The 17,040-nt window shown below is 45.8% G+C and overlaps 2 protein-coding genes across 4 annotated transcripts in view; one reads left to right on the top strand and one right to left on the bottom strand.

Annotated features, from left to right (window-relative positions):
• Positions 1-10,282, top strand: part of PPEF1 (protein phosphatase with EF-hand domain 1) — a 42,084-nt gene extending 31,802 nt beyond the window's left edge. For both annotated transcript variants that reach the window (XM_064474653.1, XM_064474662.1), the window contains exons 9-17: positions 704-740; positions 1,219-1,368; positions 3,496-3,696; positions 5,137-5,322; positions 5,949-6,091; positions 6,712-6,818; positions 7,813-7,976; positions 8,780-8,864; positions 9,334-10,282. In XM_064474653.1, the coding sequence (XP_064330723.1) occupies positions 704-740; positions 1,219-1,368; positions 3,496-3,696; positions 5,137-5,322; positions 5,949-6,091; positions 6,712-6,818; positions 7,813-7,976; positions 8,780-8,864; positions 9,334-9,527 (1,267 nt within the window). In that variant the 3' untranslated portion in view covers positions 9,528-10,282. The remainder of the gene's footprint in view (positions 1-703; positions 741-1,218; positions 1,369-3,495; positions 3,697-5,136; positions 5,323-5,948; positions 6,092-6,711; positions 6,819-7,812; positions 7,977-8,779; positions 8,865-9,333) is intronic.
• A 528-nt stretch (positions 10,283-10,810) lies between these two features.
• The window catches only part of PHKA2 (phosphorylase kinase regulatory subunit alpha 2), a 49,960-nt gene continuing 43,730 nt past the window's right edge, over positions 10,811-17,040 (bottom strand). For both annotated transcript variants that reach the window (XM_064474630.1, XM_064474640.1), the window contains exons 30-31: positions 16,323-16,523; positions 10,811-15,803 (exon numbers count right to left, since the gene is read on the bottom strand). In XM_064474630.1, the coding sequence (XP_064330700.1) occupies positions 15,630-15,803; positions 16,323-16,523 (375 nt within the window). In that variant the 3' untranslated portion in view covers positions 10,811-15,629. The remainder of the gene's footprint in view (positions 15,804-16,322; positions 16,524-17,040) is intronic.

The raw sequence follows: 17,040 nt of genomic DNA, 5'->3' as shown, positions 1-17,040 counted from the left end.
ATGATACTTCCTTTTTCAGAACTTAATTTAAAAAAACCAAACAAACCCAATCAAAAAAACACCAGATCAGTTACTTTATCTACAAAGTAGGAAAATTCCCACCCAAAATAGTGGAAAATATTAACTAAGTCTGTGATGGTATGGAGTGCAAAGATGCGTTCCTGTGTATGGCTCTTTGCCGGGCCTTTGGATTAGCAGTGCTGCACATCGGTAATTTTGAAAGCCGAGAGTCAGTGTGTTGTGAAAATGCCCCTTGTACCAAGGATATCTTGGTGTGAAAAGACTGAGGTGTCGAAATCCTTGTCTCTGGTGGGGGAAAAGACACGACAGATGACACTGTCTAGTAAGGTTGAGTGATTTAGAACAAAAACCCTGTGGAGGTTTTGTGGGAATTTTTGCCTATCATCAGTTAGGTTCCTTTGAAATTTCTTTGTGGTATCTAAAAGGTAAAACTCCTAAGCTATTCCCTTTCAGATGGGGAAAAGGCCACTTAATTATTGGTCACGATTCTGTTCCTGATCTCTTTTATGTACAAGAAACCAGTTTAACTCAATTATTGAGGCAGAGCAGAAGAAAGTACATTTAAACAGAGGCGAGACAGAATGGCAGGAGAAAAAGGATAGAAAACTCCTGGCAAACACTACAGAAGGTGATGCAGAAGGGTCATACTGAAAACCAGTTCACATTGTTGTCCTATTTTCAGATATGGCTTCACAAAAGAAGTTTCAAAGAAGTACAAGGTAGGATTCCTCCTCCTTCCCCTATATTTTCTTTGTAGTCTTGCACAGTAAAATGAGACCTCTGTAAGTAAGGAAACTTCCAGCCGGTTTATATAGGTGAAGTACAGAATTACTTTAGTAATGTAGTTAAAATTATTTTGGATTATCAGTGGAATAAGTGACAAAACTATTTTAAGTGTTAGCCTTTTATGTTCAGAGATGTTTGGGATAAAATAGGAGACATCTGTAAGGTGACTCAAGAACACAAAAAGAGGTGCACTTGAAAGAAAAACAAAATGCTGTTTTGGTGTTGGAGATTGTCGGAGACAACCAAATGGCCCTAAAGTAAATGTCAGAACATGTTTGTCAGTGTTGCAGTTCAGGGTGTCACCTGGATGGAACTGTTCATACGGACTGTGGCAGATGCTTCAGCAAAATCTTGAGCTTAGAAGCAACAGAATCTGCCAAATAGGTTCTAATATAACAGTATGTTTTACAGGACCATGGGAAACAGATTTTGTGTCTTCTGCGAGATGTCTTTAGCTGGCTTCCCCTCGCCACTATAATTGATAGCAAAGTTCTTATCCTACATGGAGGGATTTCAGACACCACAGATTTGGATTTCCTGAATGCTCTTGAGAGAAATAAGGTCAGAGATCATATTCATGTGGGGGTGATTTTGTTTTCTTTTAAAAAAATTGCAGTACAAATGCTGATATCAAATTGTTTGCATTAGGAAAGGAAATGGCTGCTGTATAAGGCACGTCAGGAAAAAAAGAGTCTTGTTTTTCATCAAAATCAGTGTTTAGGAAGGAAGGTTTTGGTAGATGTTGGGAGCCAATTGTTTGGCTGCTGTAAAATAACATGGGTCCTTTGACTTTAAAATAGCTAAAAACACTTTAGATGCCTCCTTCCTGCCATGATGACGCATTAGCCAGAAAGGATGAAAAGTGCTTAATTCTCAGGCATTTCTAAACACTTTAGAAATCAATCTAGACACATCTTTTTAGCACTGCCTTTTGTCCTGGGGCTGTGCTTCTGCCATCTGTGGTGTGGGGGAAGTTCTCCACCTGTGAGGCGCTCCCTTGGCAGCAGCTGAGCTTTGCACATGTGGGAGAGCTTTTCCAGCAGGATCAAACTTCAGGACCTGGCCTTGAGATAACGGAAACTACTGCTTTTCAGGGATTTAGAAGACAGAAACATCCTTTTTTTTTTTTTTTCTGAAATGGTGAGCAAACACAGCTCTTTCAAATAGTGGAAAATGGTGTGGGATTTGGTTTCGGTTTGGACAACTAAATCAAGATGTCCGCTTGTGAGTGGGGTGCTTAGGTCCCTTGTAATCAATGGAGATCCAGGAGATCTGGTGGAGATCCAGGTCTTACCATTGCTCAGACATAGGTCTCCAGTGCTGTTTGTGGAAGCACCCTGTAGCTGAGGAATGGCCCCTCTGGCTGCCTCTGGAGAAAGTCTTCTTGCAGGTCTCCTCCACCGGTCTCCTTTAGGTCTGGTTCATATCTGCCCACCTCACTCTAACTCACAGACATAGCAGAGCATCCCAGATGGCACAGGATACATATATTTAAGCAACCTTGTGTACCTTGTGATTAGCATCTGTGGAATCCAGAGCTATTTCTCTCATCCTCATGTTTTCTAATACAGAAGTAACTGCTTTACAGGACAGGCAGGTGTATCTCTGTTTCTTAAAGATGTTAAAAAGGGCAATGAATACTTCTGGTCACCTGAGTCTTAGGCTCCACTGGCTATACCACCGTACACTAAAACTGGGTGCCTAGCTACAGATGTAGGTGTCTTAACTGTGAGCTGAGTTCTGCCCACGCTTTCGCCAAGGCTGGGCTCAGCGTGTTACTGATGTGATACCTGTGAAGTGCAGAATTAACAGGTCAAAGTTGCTGCCCCGGAGAGCGTTGCTAATGAGGCGTGTGTGTGCCACAACTCAGGGCAAGTAACACTCAAGGCCAGCTGATGTATTTTAATTAGTACAGCTGGCAACTGACAGGTCTCAAATACTGGTCAGTGCCCTGGGGAGTAACCCAGTGTTCTGTGTTTTGTTTTGCAGCAGTCCTTTTCTGTTGAAGAGTAGAATTTGGCATGGGGGGTGTTTTGTTGTTGGGGGGTTTTTTGTTCAAAAAATGAACTAGCATGAGAAAATTTCAAATGAGAAGAAAAGATACTCCCTGGAGAAGTGTCTGTATTTAACGAGAATTCATGGAGCCATAGCACACAGCTCCAAAAAAGCAAAAGCCCATGCATATTGGAGGAGGTTGATTTAACAATAAAAGGGCCTGACGTAATACTTCCTCAATTTCCCTGTTATCCTTGTGACAGTCCATTGGTTTCAGCCAAATTAACCTGGCAGCATGCTACTGTGTCAGAGCAGTAGTGAATGCCGTTTCATTTTCTGTACAGTGTACACGTATATTTTCAGTTTCCAGTGAAGCTGGGCACTTCAGCGTCTGCCCTGAGCCCAGACACTACTTGCTGTATAGTGAGACCTTGTGATTGACTGGCTTCAAATGAGTCTGTGTGTCTTGTTAACGGTACGAGAGCAGCTCTGAAGAGGCTGGTTGCTGATAGATATAAAGCAAAGTTTCTGCAAGTGCCAAACACCTGCAGCTCCCACCAAACCTGTGAGTTGAGGACATTATGAGGGTTCACTGCTGAGTACAGGGAATGGGAACCAATGTGCCTTTCAGGTATCTCTGTATTGTCTTTCTGTTCTGGTAACTCTTTCAATGTTTTGGGTTTTTTTTTTAAGTTGAAATCTTTGATGCGGCCACCAAAATCAGTAAGAGACAGACAGGACCAAGTGAAGGAGAGAATTCCCACAACCAGACCCAGTAAACACACTGCCAACCAGAATGTCACAGGAAAAACACAACACATCTCTTCATCAGGCTCCACTGAGCCTTCAGGCTCGAATTTGTCTTCAGACCCTGCCCTGAAGGAATGGAAACAAGTAGGTGAAACCAAAGACAGACCGATACTGAACCCTCCTGCACAAACCTGGCAGGCGCTCTGTTCAGGGAGTGTGTTGAGTCTGAAGGGACTCTCTTAATAAGAAACCTTGGGCGTACACTAGCCAGCTATTAGTTCTTTGGATGCTTTTTGTAGACCTGGTAATAAAGGCTTGTGATTTTATACCTTCCAAGTACAATTTACCCAGTGTTTTCTTAGCTGTTAGGCAGAGGAAACTGCTTGGTATGAGATGTGTCTGCATGCCCTCATGTGGTTAGATCTGTTGGTACATACGTGGTTGTCAGTTTAAATAGGTCAGACACTGCAATTGTTGGTGATAGCGAGCACCTTTTTTTGGCTGTGGTTTTGGCAGCTGAGTGCTGATACCGCCCCAAAACACCCAACTCCTGAGACACACAGGCTGATACTCAGGGGTGGGGTTTTTTTTGTCCTCTGGCTGTTCATTTCCTCTTGAATATTAGAGGCAACATGAAGCTCTTGTCATGTTGTAATTTAATAAATTGTGACAATTTGAAAAGCTTAATTTTCACAGCAATTTAGAAGCTCAAAATTGGGTTGTGTGTAAGTTTATTTTTCGGAGCTTCTCTTCAGACAGCTGCTATAAGGGGCACACACTTTTGTTTTGCTTCTGAAGAAGCAAATCTGTCTCTGAAAATGTTATTTCCCAAGATACATATCTGACCTACAAACTGATGTAATGGGCACAAGCAACCCCTGAAATCTGGCACTCCCCCAGCTAACCAAGCCTCCACTGAGCCACGCTCACAAACGAGAAGTGGAATGTGTTAGTGCAAACCTTATGCAGTGAGGTTTAAACAAACACATTTCACCTAATGTTTAATACTGACTAGAATTATTAGGTTAGGTGACCTTAAACCATGGTAATTCATCCCCATGTCTGTAAAATGTTGTTTTGAAACATGAGCTAACCCAAGATGATAAAGCCAAAGGCAACTCTTGTCACCTTTAGAACAGGCGCTCCCAAGCTTAGTTTAGGTAAAGCCACTGACCCATGTGATTATCAGGTCTGTGCTGGGAAATAGCAAATGCCTCTCACACCTACATGCGAAGGCGGCATCTATTGCTCTCTTTGAAATAGCCCAGGCACCAGGTACTATTCCTGATGCACCTACCACTGTCTGGAAACCTCAGCTGGTAAAAGGAGGTACAATTCTGAAATATTTCATCTAAAGAGGTTCATTCAAAATCTAGATAATGTTTCTTAAGAAAGGCAGAACAAGTTTCAGCCCAAAAGAATGCCCTGCTGAAGGAAGGAAGAAAACAGCAGTCCTCGTTGTTAGCTCAGGTGTGTTTTCTCCCTGTACTGTGGGGCTTTTGCCATGGCCAGTACTTCAGACAGCATAGTCTGTCAGTCCTCACCTACTCCCAGTCCTCACGTGCTTGAGTTTGCTATTTACAGATCCTTGACATTCTCTGGAGTGATCCACGAAGCCAAAACGGTTGTAGACCAAACAAGGGTCGAGGAGGAGGTTGTTACTTTGGCCCTGATGTCACTGCCAAGCTGTTTAAAAGGTATAATCTGAAGATGCTCATCAGGTCTCATGAATTTAAGCCAGAAGGTTATGAGATCAGTCACAATGGGAAGGTAAGATGTGTCCATGTAAAGCAGAATTCTCCTGTGAATTTCACAGGCACATCCACAGTAGGTTTGTCTGCAAAGTTCATTAAAATATGAGTGACTTCTTTAAAGTGGATTTGGGGGAATTGTGTGCTAGGTAGACGTGAGAACATATTATGGAGTTCTGACAAACAAAGTGCTTTACAACTTCAGGGAGTGGGGACTGGCCTATTGCTCATGTGAAAACGAATCCACATCAACAACATCCCAGAGGACAGCTGTGTGTAAATGCAGCACAAGAGATGCTCTAAGGCTCTAGAAGCCTTTCAACTTAATAATTTCTCTTCTGGCCCTGCTTTCTGACATGCTGTATCAGGTGGCCAGCAAGAATCCCAAGAACCAGGTCTATCTTCTAAGAGGTTTCTGTTTAACAGCATGTTATATCACACTGCCCTCTGAACTGAAGTCTTCCTATGACAGGCCAAAAATACAGTCTTGGAGCTCTGACTCAAAAAGCACAAGCAATCTGAACGACATAGTTGTTGATCTCAGGTTTTATATGCAGATGCTTAATTTTGTAACCTGCATGTTTTCCTAGGATCAGTTTCAGTCTCAAGAAGGGTTGTTTTAGCTTCTTTGTTTCCTATGATCAGGTTATCACCATATTTTCTGCCTCTAACTATTACGAAGAAGGGAGCAACCGGGGAGCATACATCAAACTGAATCCTGAACTGATTCCTCGGTTTGTACAGTATCGAGTCAGCAAGTACACGCGCAGGCAGAATCTTTGGGAGAGGTAAAGCTGTGTTGCATGCAGTCAGCATGTACTCACTCAGTGTGTGAGTACCTGCCACAGATCTACAGTTTGAATAACTGAATCGGCACCCATCTTCCTTGGTCGTCTTTGTTTTTCTGTTCTACAATTCAAAAATTGATACAGTAGACAAAACATGTTCTAAGTACTCTAACTTGGTTTCCTGAGAGAGTCCCAAAGGTAATTAGATGCAGTAAGCGGTTAGAACAGACAATTGTCAGGGACTAGTAAAGGGCCTCCCCTGTCTGTCAGGTCTGCTTTAATGCTGCATCATTAATCTGGACAAATCCTGTTAAGAATTGAGTCCAAAAAGTTTATCATGACAGCTTTGCCATGCCTAGCACTGTGGTCAGATTTACTAAAGCAAAGCAGCTTAGACTTACCTGCATAAACTCTATTATCTCATAAATTCAGATTATTTTTAGGGGGTTTTGTTGGGTTTGGGTTTGTGGGGTTTTTTTCTCCCCCAGTGTTGTCTTTTGGCAACCCTAAACGTACTACATCTCAAAGGATGTAAGAATTTGATAATGAATGTTGAAAAGCATGAAGTGCTAGAGGATTTAAATCCTTTATTGATCTGCTCTGCATTTTTTTCCTCCTAGGGTGGGTACAATTGAATCATCTGCCTTAAAGTCCTTACGAGAGAAGATTTATGCTCACAGGTCTGAACTCACTAGGGCTTTTGCACAGTATGACCTCAACGGCACAGGTAACACTACCTCTCTGCCCTGTTGCTGCCACGGGGAAGCTTCCATGTGCGCCTGGGGGCAGAGGGGACAAACCCCACGGAGAAGGGTCCTGCCTGCCAGTGTCAGGCTGGAGGGCACCAGAGGCTGTTTGAGCTTATGTTCTTCCTGACTACAAAGGAGGACAGGTGTTAGCAAGCGCTCAGCCCCAGAAAGCAACTTGAGGGGATGAAGCTTTAAGTAGGTGAAAGAAAACAACTGAAACACATGGGCAAATAAGGAAATGGTGGCTGTGGCTGGGCAGAGGGTTTGGGCAAGTCCCGCTCCAGAAGCTCAAAGATCACCACCTTCACTTAGGAGTACCTTCAGATATCAGACGGAGGAACTGGGGTCTCAGGTGAGGGGGAAGGGCTCGCCTTCTGAGTCTGGGCAATAGCTGAGTGAAGTTGACTGGCTATGCCACTGGGAGACACGCGCTCACCCATCAGCTGCAGGCAAGCCAGTGGTTAAGTTGATACATGAACCTTTTATGTAGGAGCAAGGAGTTAGGGATTTGTAGCACGAATACAACTTTTCCTCATGATGGCGTCTCACTTGATGGGGTTGTCATCGCTGCCCCTAAAAGGGCAATCAAAAAGTGACTGTACTGTTCTGTTGGCCACTGAACAACTGTTAACATATTTCTGTCTTGCTGGGTTTTCAGCGACATAGGTCTCTATACTTGCAGCTCCGCTCACATCTGAAGCACTCTTTCTGGCATAATCTGGTTTTCTCAAAAGGTATTAAAAAAATGTGCTGAACATCGTAACAGCATCACCAAGTAGTTGTGGTTGGAAGGGACCTGTGGAAATGTCTAGTCCAACCCTGCTGCTCATTGTTATGAAGGGTTTTATCCCAGGGTTCGGAGAAAATGTTTATGTTTTGCAATTGTTATTAAAAACAGCAGAAGGCATGCTGGTGACTGATTTGGGCTGTGTCACGTACCAGTCGTAACCATGAACTGACCCTTTCTGGCAGGTAAGATTTCTGTCAATGACTGGGCTGCAGTGATGGAGTCTGTCCTACAGCTGGAGCTGCCCTGGAGGATGCTGCGGCCTCACTTAGTACAGATGAACCCAGATGGAGGAGTTGACTTCATGTCATGTTTTTATGATTTGAAAATAGGTCAACCTATAAAAGAGGTGAGGAAAACGCCTCCTTGCAAGTCTTGGAGGAACAGCTTTTGGTGCATCTTGAGGCATGAGACAGTGGTTTGGCCAATCAGGTAGACATCTGCAGCTGAACTAGTTGCCGAGCTTCCTTTTATAGTCACTGGAGGGAAATGAGCACTGCTAGGGTACGAATCATCGCTCCCTGCTAAGGTAGATGCTTAAAATAGGTTGGATGAATCACATGCTAGAACTGCTCCTTATTTCCCGTTGACTCTCAAGGGCGCTTAGATAACAGAGCTGAGGGGATGCAACAAATCCTACCCAGGGCACTCAACCCTCACTCTTTGAGATGAGCTTTCCAAATGTGCTCCAGAGCCAGTTCAGGCACCCGTAGGAGGGAGTCACAGTCGTGGATGGACTTTTAGATGTTTAGTAGTAGCTGAGGTCTCTTCTACAGACTCCAGTTGCTACTGAGCGGCTGCAGAGTGCTTTGGTACTGCGCTGTCTCCGTCATTTTTCTAAACAGCTTTCTATGCGTGCATGCTGTACAGCATCTTCCCTAGATTATCCATATTTCCACAAATAATTACTGAAGGTAGGAGGTGTGAAGGGCTCCTTCCCCCCATGCCCCGTCATCTGAAAGTGACAGGTTTCAGCTGATTATTCCTCAGGGCAAGCCACAAAGTATCGTTCCAGGGAACTTGAGCATAAGGGTTTGGTGGTTTTTTTTAAAACATTTGAGAAGATAAACTGGGAACAGAGATGTGGATAGGACATATTCTCAGACTCAAACCAAGGTCTGAATGGTTTCCCGTATGGAATTTCAAAACCAGGTTCAGCCCGCTTTGGTGGAAACGCTGTGCAGATATAGAAAGGATCTGGAGATCATCTTTAACATCATTGACAAAGATCACTCAGGTAAGTCCAGGTAACTTCACTGCACCAGCTCTAGGGTGCCTATACTAGTTATCTTTCCCTGCTGTGTTTCCTCCTTAAGGCTTCTAAATATAGAGGAACCAGAGGTGATGTCATTTTTCCAGTTTAGTGAAGACTAATTTAAGCAGTCAGGCTGTAACCGTATAAGGGACGGTGCACAGAGCCGAACTTGAGAAAAAATCTCACGTATCCCATCCCCAGTACCAGCTTCACTCTTCTGGGGGGCTCTTCCTCCCTTCCCCTCTCACTCTCAGTATTTACTGCTTTCTCAGTTCCACTGTTGAAGGCATTAGATCGTCACGTGAAATAAAAATGTACTTCAGTTGTGAAATCACACAACACACCGAAGCCACAGCAGGCCGGTAACTTTCTTGCAGTGGAGGGGTGTGCGTGCGTGTGTGGGGAGGGGAAATAGCGCTGGAAAAAGCAATCTGCTGTCTGTCGCCTTTAGGTCTGATTTCTCTTGAGGAGTTTGGCCAGACATGGAAACTCTTCACTTCTCACCTGGGCATCGATGTGCATGATGAAGACATTGACAAGTTAGTCCTCAGCATAGACTACAATAAAGATGGCCACATTGACTTCAATGAATTTTTAGAGGCGTTTCACGTGGTTCATAGACTAGAGAAAAAGGCAAACTCGTGAAATGACAGAACTTCTTGTGGGCTGTTTTGGAAGCTCACTTTCCTGTCATTAGTCATAAGCAGTCTGGGAAACCGATCTCCAGACTGACAATAAACGGGCTGCTCGATATGGTAAGCATTGCCATCACCGCGTAAGCCTTTATTTAGTCCCTTCTGGATGATACATACCTGCTGGCGATAAGACAGGAGACACAAACCCCCGCTACTTACAGTATTACTGTCACTGCCACATCAGTACCTTACAACTGATCATCTCCCTTGGTGGCACCTTCCCCATCGACCTAATCCATCAACGCTGCCAAGGTCACACCTACAAGCCCCCGGGAAAAGAAACTTACTTGGGTACGTTTCCGTCATCAGCCCTTAGAGACAGCTGAGACATAGCCTTGATGACCAAAGAACATAACAGTCTCTTCCTGAGGATGTAACAGGCGTGGCATCCAATCCAGGAGAGGAAAAGAGGGAAGAACGGTCAAGAAAATAGGTGGTGCTGCATTTATTCTTGCTCGTTGCATGATGCAGTGAGCTCAGACCATTCCAGGTCACTGTCTATACTCCTTGAAGTTTACAGACACAACTTAAAAGGCTCTTAGCTGACAGGCACTGCGCTAGCTTTCCTCTTGCAACCGGCTACTTTTGCCTGTGCGTGTTGGGGTTTGGAGCTAAGCAACAGTCATCGCTCGTCACCTTAATGAAGACTAAATCATTGCATGCTTAATGTAACGTACGATAAAGCACACAATAAAGCTTTCGCTTTCACAGTGACATATCGGTGGGGGTGTCTTTTTGCCTGCATTTTCGTATCCGACACAGTGCCCAACATGCTTTTCCTGAAGATTAACTAACTGGACGTCTTTAAAACAAAGAGATGAATAAAAACACAAAGGTAAACAAATTTTGATACTACCAAACCTAAATATTCTTGCATATAGTTAAGCATAAGTGCTTTCTCAAGTAAACTGAGAAATTCTGAAACTGAGTTTTTGGAACACGGCAAGATGGAAGAGTCCAGTGCCCCCGGCCCCCCTCCCAGGCTGCAAGCCAGTGCTCCCGATCCTGCTCCTGGCGGGGAGGGTAGGGAGAGCTGAACCCAGTTCTCCCGCGTATTACACCCCGAGAGCAACACGCCCGTATCAAGCAAAGCGCAGCCAGATCGGGAGCTTTTTGAAAACAGCATTACCCAATTCAGCCTTAGTAAATACAAAGTGCACAAAGTGCTTTTTGGGTAGGCAAGGTTCCAGCCTTGCCCAGCTTTAAATTTTAATGGCGAAAGACAAGCCGGGTAAAGTAGCTGGGGTTTATTAAATAAAGTGTTGGAAGTACATAAAAAACCCCCATACTTCCCCGTTTATCATCACAGAATGTAACAGCAGCCCAAGCTTAAGGTACTGCAGTCTTTTCTTAAATCTTATTTTCTACAATTGAAATACGTCTCCAGAAGTATTTTTTTTAACTTGAGAGATGAGTGAACAAACATGCACACGCTTATGTCTATTGCCGGGGGGGGTATAGAAACAACTTTAATAATGCAAACAAAATTTACAATAAAATTTTCATGGTATAGGTAGTATTATTAACATGCATTTATTCTGATCTATGGCCTGGGGGGAGAATCGGTCCCACCCTATTCCAGTGGAGGGACAAAAAGAAGCCACCTAAGATGGACAAACCCCACGGTGTGGGGCGGGATCTCGCTTCCTACCATCGACTTCCTTGCTGTGGGCATGAAGCAACAAGGTGGAATGGGACAGCGTGGCCCTGGAGCCCTCCTTTGCCACCACCCCCACCCAGAAGAGAGGGCAAAACTGGGGTCCGCAGTAAGACGTGGGAGCTCAGAAACACGGCTGACAGCCTCCAGCTTCGATGCCCCCGCTAACGACACGCTCCTGCGGCTACCCCAGCATGAAGGACGCTCGCCCTGAGGGATGACTTCCCGGGAGGGGCCGTAAAGGGAAGGCCGCACCGCAATGCTTCACGCAGCAGGCAGTGAGAAGAGGCTTTCAGGGACGCAGCACTGAAGTGTGAGAGGAGCTGAGTCATCGAGCCGAAAAAGGAAAAAGCCTCCCCTGCCAGCTGCTAGCTGCACGCAGGAGCCCCTTACCCCTGACAGAAGAAGGGGGGGTGGCGGGGGGAGTAACTGTGAAACATTGGATGTCAGGAATAAAAGCCACGCGAGACTAAAACTGGGAGTGGGAGAGAGAGCCCGGCTACTTGTACTTACAGCCAAACTGTTCGAGCTGAGGCTCTTCCTCCATAACCCCCACCCCCAATCTTTTTTTTTAATCTCACAATTTTATGCAGCGGCTGTTTAATGACAGCTGTGAGCAGTCCCATGAGCAGGGACTGGCTCAGCCTGCAGCTGTGTGCCCAAGCTCTTGCCCCACAGGTACAGTCGAGCCTTTACAGCACTGGTGGCACCTCTCCCACTTTCAGGACAACCCTGCTCCTACATCTGGACCACACCAGGTGTGCTCGGTGTTGGACCTGGACTGACCCAGGCTGCTGCTTCACTCAAGCCCCTGGCTGCTGCTGGAGGGGTAACGGTCCTGCGGGGCCCCGTGCCCGCAGCGGTGCAGCCCAGGAGCTTCACCACCCACCACGGAAAGTGACCACCCCTTTCTAGGCATGCTAGGGGCTGTGTGGCTCACCTTCGCCTCCCAGGAACAAGCAGGGCTCTTTCCCTGAGCAAGGAGATCACAGTAAGCAGGACAGAAGGCAGACAAACTTTGTACCCTAACCATGACTTTTTCACATTTACTTGTAGGAGCAGCAGCTGAGGGGGGTGGATGCTGCTTCTGGTCTGTTTAGTTAGACAAACTCGTGTCCTTTGCACAGCAGCAGGGAGAAGGAAGCAGCCGTGAGGCAGCGAGCAGGGAGGGCACGCTGGCCTGTGGGAGCCCGGCTGGGGACAGCACACGGTACGTGCTCCGAGCTGGACACAGCTCATTATTCTGGCCAGTGCACCCAAGCAGCCCCATTTCCCACTTGCAGGCACGCCTGGCTGCCCCCCAGAGCTGTGCAGGTCCTTTTGTCCCCGCAGCTGCAAACTGCTTAGGGCAGCAGTGCCCGTCAGCCTGGAACGACCAGGTCTCAGGTAGGTCTATTTTAATTCGTTAATGCCCTTGTTTCTGAGGCTCACCGTGTCTGTTTGCCTTTGCCTTCTTCCCATAAATGACCTTCCAGAGACAAGTTGGCCATGTCATCCTCTGCTGGCTCCCCTGGGAAGCCCGACAGCCCAGCTGAGCCTCTGCCAATTAGCTCAGCCCCACTAAAATGGCAAAGTCGTCACATATTTTAACTGGGAGCACACCCTTGACGCCACAAATGCTAGCTCTGCAACAGCTTCACACACCCACGCGCACATGGACCCTCAGTGAAGCAGGGGGTCTATATAAAACCTTATTTGCTTAATTAGGTTTGCACTAAGATGTGACTCCGCAATTGGAAGAGTTCTTCCATCTGAGTAGCAATGCAGCAGCGCCTGACCTGGACGTAACATGAGTTTCCCCTCTATCAGCCTTGTGTTTCAGAATCCCAGCCTTCACCATCAGCTACCTCAACTCTTCAAATTGCCACAGAAATACTTTCCAAGCGCCTGCACTCCGTGTGATAACTGATCACTATGATCGTAAATATACCAAAACCTAAGTCATGCTATGTATTTCAAATTAAGGACACTCCCATTAATGAAAAAACCCACATGTGTTAAGGGGCATCCGGGTATGTTTGGCCATAGGCTCGATTGCTTCAGGCTTCAATGCAGCGGCATGTAAAACCAACTACATCACCCTTCTTGTTTCTGCAAACGAGATCACACTATAGGTAAAAAACATAAATAAGAGTCTGAGGGAACATCATCTTGCATCTCTCGTAATCTAGGATTCAACAAGAAAAGCAAAAATAACTGCTACTGCTCATTTTTTGTATGACACCGGATAGAACAAGAAACCATCGCACAGGCTCTTGTGTGCTCAACACTCTGCTCTGTCACATCTGTCTGCTTAAACTAGACAAAGGATTTTACTTCCATTGACTGGGGCGCAAGCTAAGTGATCTCTCACAACACACATGAAAATGGGGAAAAAAACCCCACCCCAACATAATGAAGGCAAACCCCTACAAAACAGGCACCGTGCCAATAAAATGACTTTCACAACCAAGTGCTAATCGTACCTGAAGCGCACCTTTATACTAGCCCCTCAACAGGCCCACAGTTTTCACAGTGGTTAACAGAGTACGTGCCTCTCCCGGAGCATCCCGCCCAAAGGCTCCTTGGCCCTTGGATTGCCAGACACTCCCCGTCTCTGCAAAAACACAAAATCACCTCCTAAGGCCTCCCACACCTTCGCTCTCTTCCGCCAGTGCCCAGACGTTGTTACAGCAGCAGCGACTCCGTAGAAGGACAGCGGGCGGGGTGGCGCTGCCATCGGGAGCTTAGCCTCCACGGGACCGCGGGTGCTGGTGACTGGCAAGTGAGACGGGCTTACTTCCCTCCTTTCATCAAGGTATTTCAGATATCTGTATAAAACTGGAACCAAACACCTCGTTCTCAAAAGCACCACGTATTATTGTTACAAAAGAAAAAAAGTTTCCAAATCCTGTAAAAATGGCAGAGTTAATGTTTTGAAGGACTGGAGGGGGGGGGTCTCACAGAAATATGCTTATCAGGCTTATTAGCACAAAAAATACATACTTTTTACAAGCCACATCTGCTCTTTTCCCCTCTACCTGGCAAGACAGAATTGCTCTGATCCTCTCTGCTCACACGGCGGCAGTGCCAGCACGCCTCCACGCCGCTGAGGGAGCCATGGCTGTGGGAGAGGCTGAAGCTACAGCCATTTTCCTAAGCTGTCAGCCACACGTGTGCTGGCTGGTGGCAAAACCAGCAGTGCTGGCACAAGGAAAACTGCAGCCGATGCCTGGGGTAAAGCAGGCTTTTCCCCTCCAGAGGCAGCCAACCTCTCTTTCCAGTTTAAATGGCCACGGAGCCATTTCCCTGCAGGACACACCTATTCTCCTTGCAGCAGCTCAGAGCAGCCGCAGAAACTGGGTTCCAGTGGAGAGATTCAAGGCACAGGCACTAACTCGGGAACTGTCTGAAGGGAGATTTCCAGGCAGCCCATCCCTAACGACATGTGGCAAGTGCAACTTCAAACTTAAAAAAAAAAAAAAAAAAAAGGGAAAGGGGGGGGGGGAAAAAACCCAAAACACAAAGAGAAACATCAAAGCCTTCCATAAATTCACGCTGCACTGGAAGGGTGGCAATTATGCCATTCTTAACTCTGAGGCTATTTGCAAGGGAAAGGATCGGGAGACTTGGAAAGGGTGTTTGAGTGGAAGAGGTTTATCTTGCTCCACTGAGAGGAAAGGATTACAGGCATAAAACTGTCTGTTACCTTGGAGAAGCTGGAGTCTTGAGATTTTGCCTCCAAAGCCTTGGGGATGCAGGGAAGGAAGCTATTTTGTTCAGATTAAAGACAGATGCAGCTCCCTGAGAGAGGCTATCCTCTCAAATTAGTGGATATTGTAAGACATTTGCCTCTACTGGCGTTAGCCCTGCACTGACTAGGTGCAAATGAGATGAGAATCACAATAAACATGTATTAGAAATATCACCTGGTTATTTCAACTTACTCCTGTTCCGCTAATTTACACTTCCCTGGATGTTTCACACTGTGCATTAGTGACTCACAATGATGTACATTTACACACAGCAGGAGAAAAATTAATGAATTCCATCACTTCCCTTATTTGGGAGACTTTATGCCTGAGAGAGAGCTCCCTCGTTTTATTATGCCTTTTGATCTCCACCGAGTAATCTGTTTTCCCCTTGGCAGAACTGTATAATTCTTGCTAATTTAATAGGAATTACATTTATGCACTTTGGGCAGAATAAGCCTCATTATTTATTATTTCTCACGCAGTCTCTTCAAACCAGGCCAAATTCCACCTACCTGACCCCGGCAGGTAGGCATACGTGATGACTAGCGTAAAATGCTGAGGTAGTGGACGGCACACATACATGCAGCAACTCAAGGAGAGGTTCATGCCAGGGAAACTGGACAAAGAGCTTTGGAGCCTTCCCTTCTGCATGAGGCATCGCTTATTGCATTGCGCAGCCTGTGCTAGGCAGGAAATCATGTAAATAAATAATTATGGCTTTTGTTAGGTACGTCATGGTGCCATAGGCCCCACTTGGAGCACTGTCATAAAAAAAGTGGCAAATTCCTGTGGCTACATCTTTCTCCAAGAGCCTACCAGTAGCTCCGAATGATTTCTGAAAAGACATAAGCAAAGAAGTAGAGAGAGTTAGGCGTGCATGCCTATTTATTGGAAAAAACCTGCCAGTTATGATTTTGCATTTGTGCTGAATACTGAAAGCAATTCTCCTTTCTCTCATGAAAACCTTAAGCAGGATCATTATAGGACCCACATGGCTTAGTTGGATCAGTGTAAGTAAATGAGGAACGCATGACTTCTCAGATTTTTGTCCTTTGGGGGCACGGGTGGGATTACTCAAATATTGGTAATTCTAATGCCTCGATGAAGCAAAACTTCACTTCAATCTACACACTTCCTTCACAGCTTGTTAGCTAATACGATTTTATTCCCTTCAAACCTCCCACAATTCTTAAATCACTTTTCCAGATATATTTTCAGAAGATACTTAAGTGATTTGGTCTGGCTTTGTAGCGGAAATAACAAGGGTAAGATCAAGCTCATCACATGTATTAAAAAAGGAGCAGGGGCCAATTTTCAAATGCGGAGGCTTCCCGCCGCTGCCCTTTGAACTCACCAGCTCCTGCAGAAACAGGTCGTTGGCCATGTGCACGATTCGATCCACGTGGATGATGCCCCCGATGCTGTTCACCTCGACGTCAGAGAGGAACGTGAGAACGAGAATAGCTTCCACCAAGAGCTGCCTGTACTCAGGCTGGGGTACGTGGTTCAGCACTGACTCCACGTGCACAGCAAACTTGATTTCGCACGGGGTCATCTGCCAAGTTTGAGTGGAAATGGTAAGAAAAACTGACAAATCCAAAAGACTAGCTCCCCACATCCTGCAAGCACTTAAACATATGCTCCTCTTTGCACATGGGGGTAGACTGACTGAAGCGGACAAGATGTTTGCGTGGCTCTAGCACTTACAGAAACTTTTTGCATTGCTAGGCCCTGATCCTGCAAACAGTTACGCAACGTCCAGGAGACTGCTCCAGCCCTGCAACCCATCACACACACAGACTTCAGTTACATACAGGACTGCTGATGCTTAGCTGGCAAATTAACTCTTTGCTCCTCATGCTGTGGTCTCACACACTCTGACTCCCAAGTATCTTTCTGGCAGCGCAGGTTAGTTGCAAAGCCAAAATTACTGCTGGGTTTTAAAAATAACCACCCGCTTAGAGTGAATGCTTTTCCACACAGAGATACAGCTGTATTGTTTGTAGAGCAGCCTAATTTACACCGGCATACGGAGCACAGCTGTATGGATGTTATGTGAAAGGCTGCTGCCT

This window comes from Phalacrocorax carbo, chromosome 1 (assembly GCF_963921805.1).
Source record: "Phalacrocorax carbo chromosome 1, bPhaCar2.1, whole genome shotgun sequence".
NCBI classification, from domain to species: Eukaryota; Metazoa; Chordata; class Aves; order Suliformes; family Phalacrocoracidae; genus Phalacrocorax; species Phalacrocorax carbo.
Note: the sequence above shows the minus strand (reverse complement) of the source record. Positions and strands in the feature narration are given on the sequence as shown.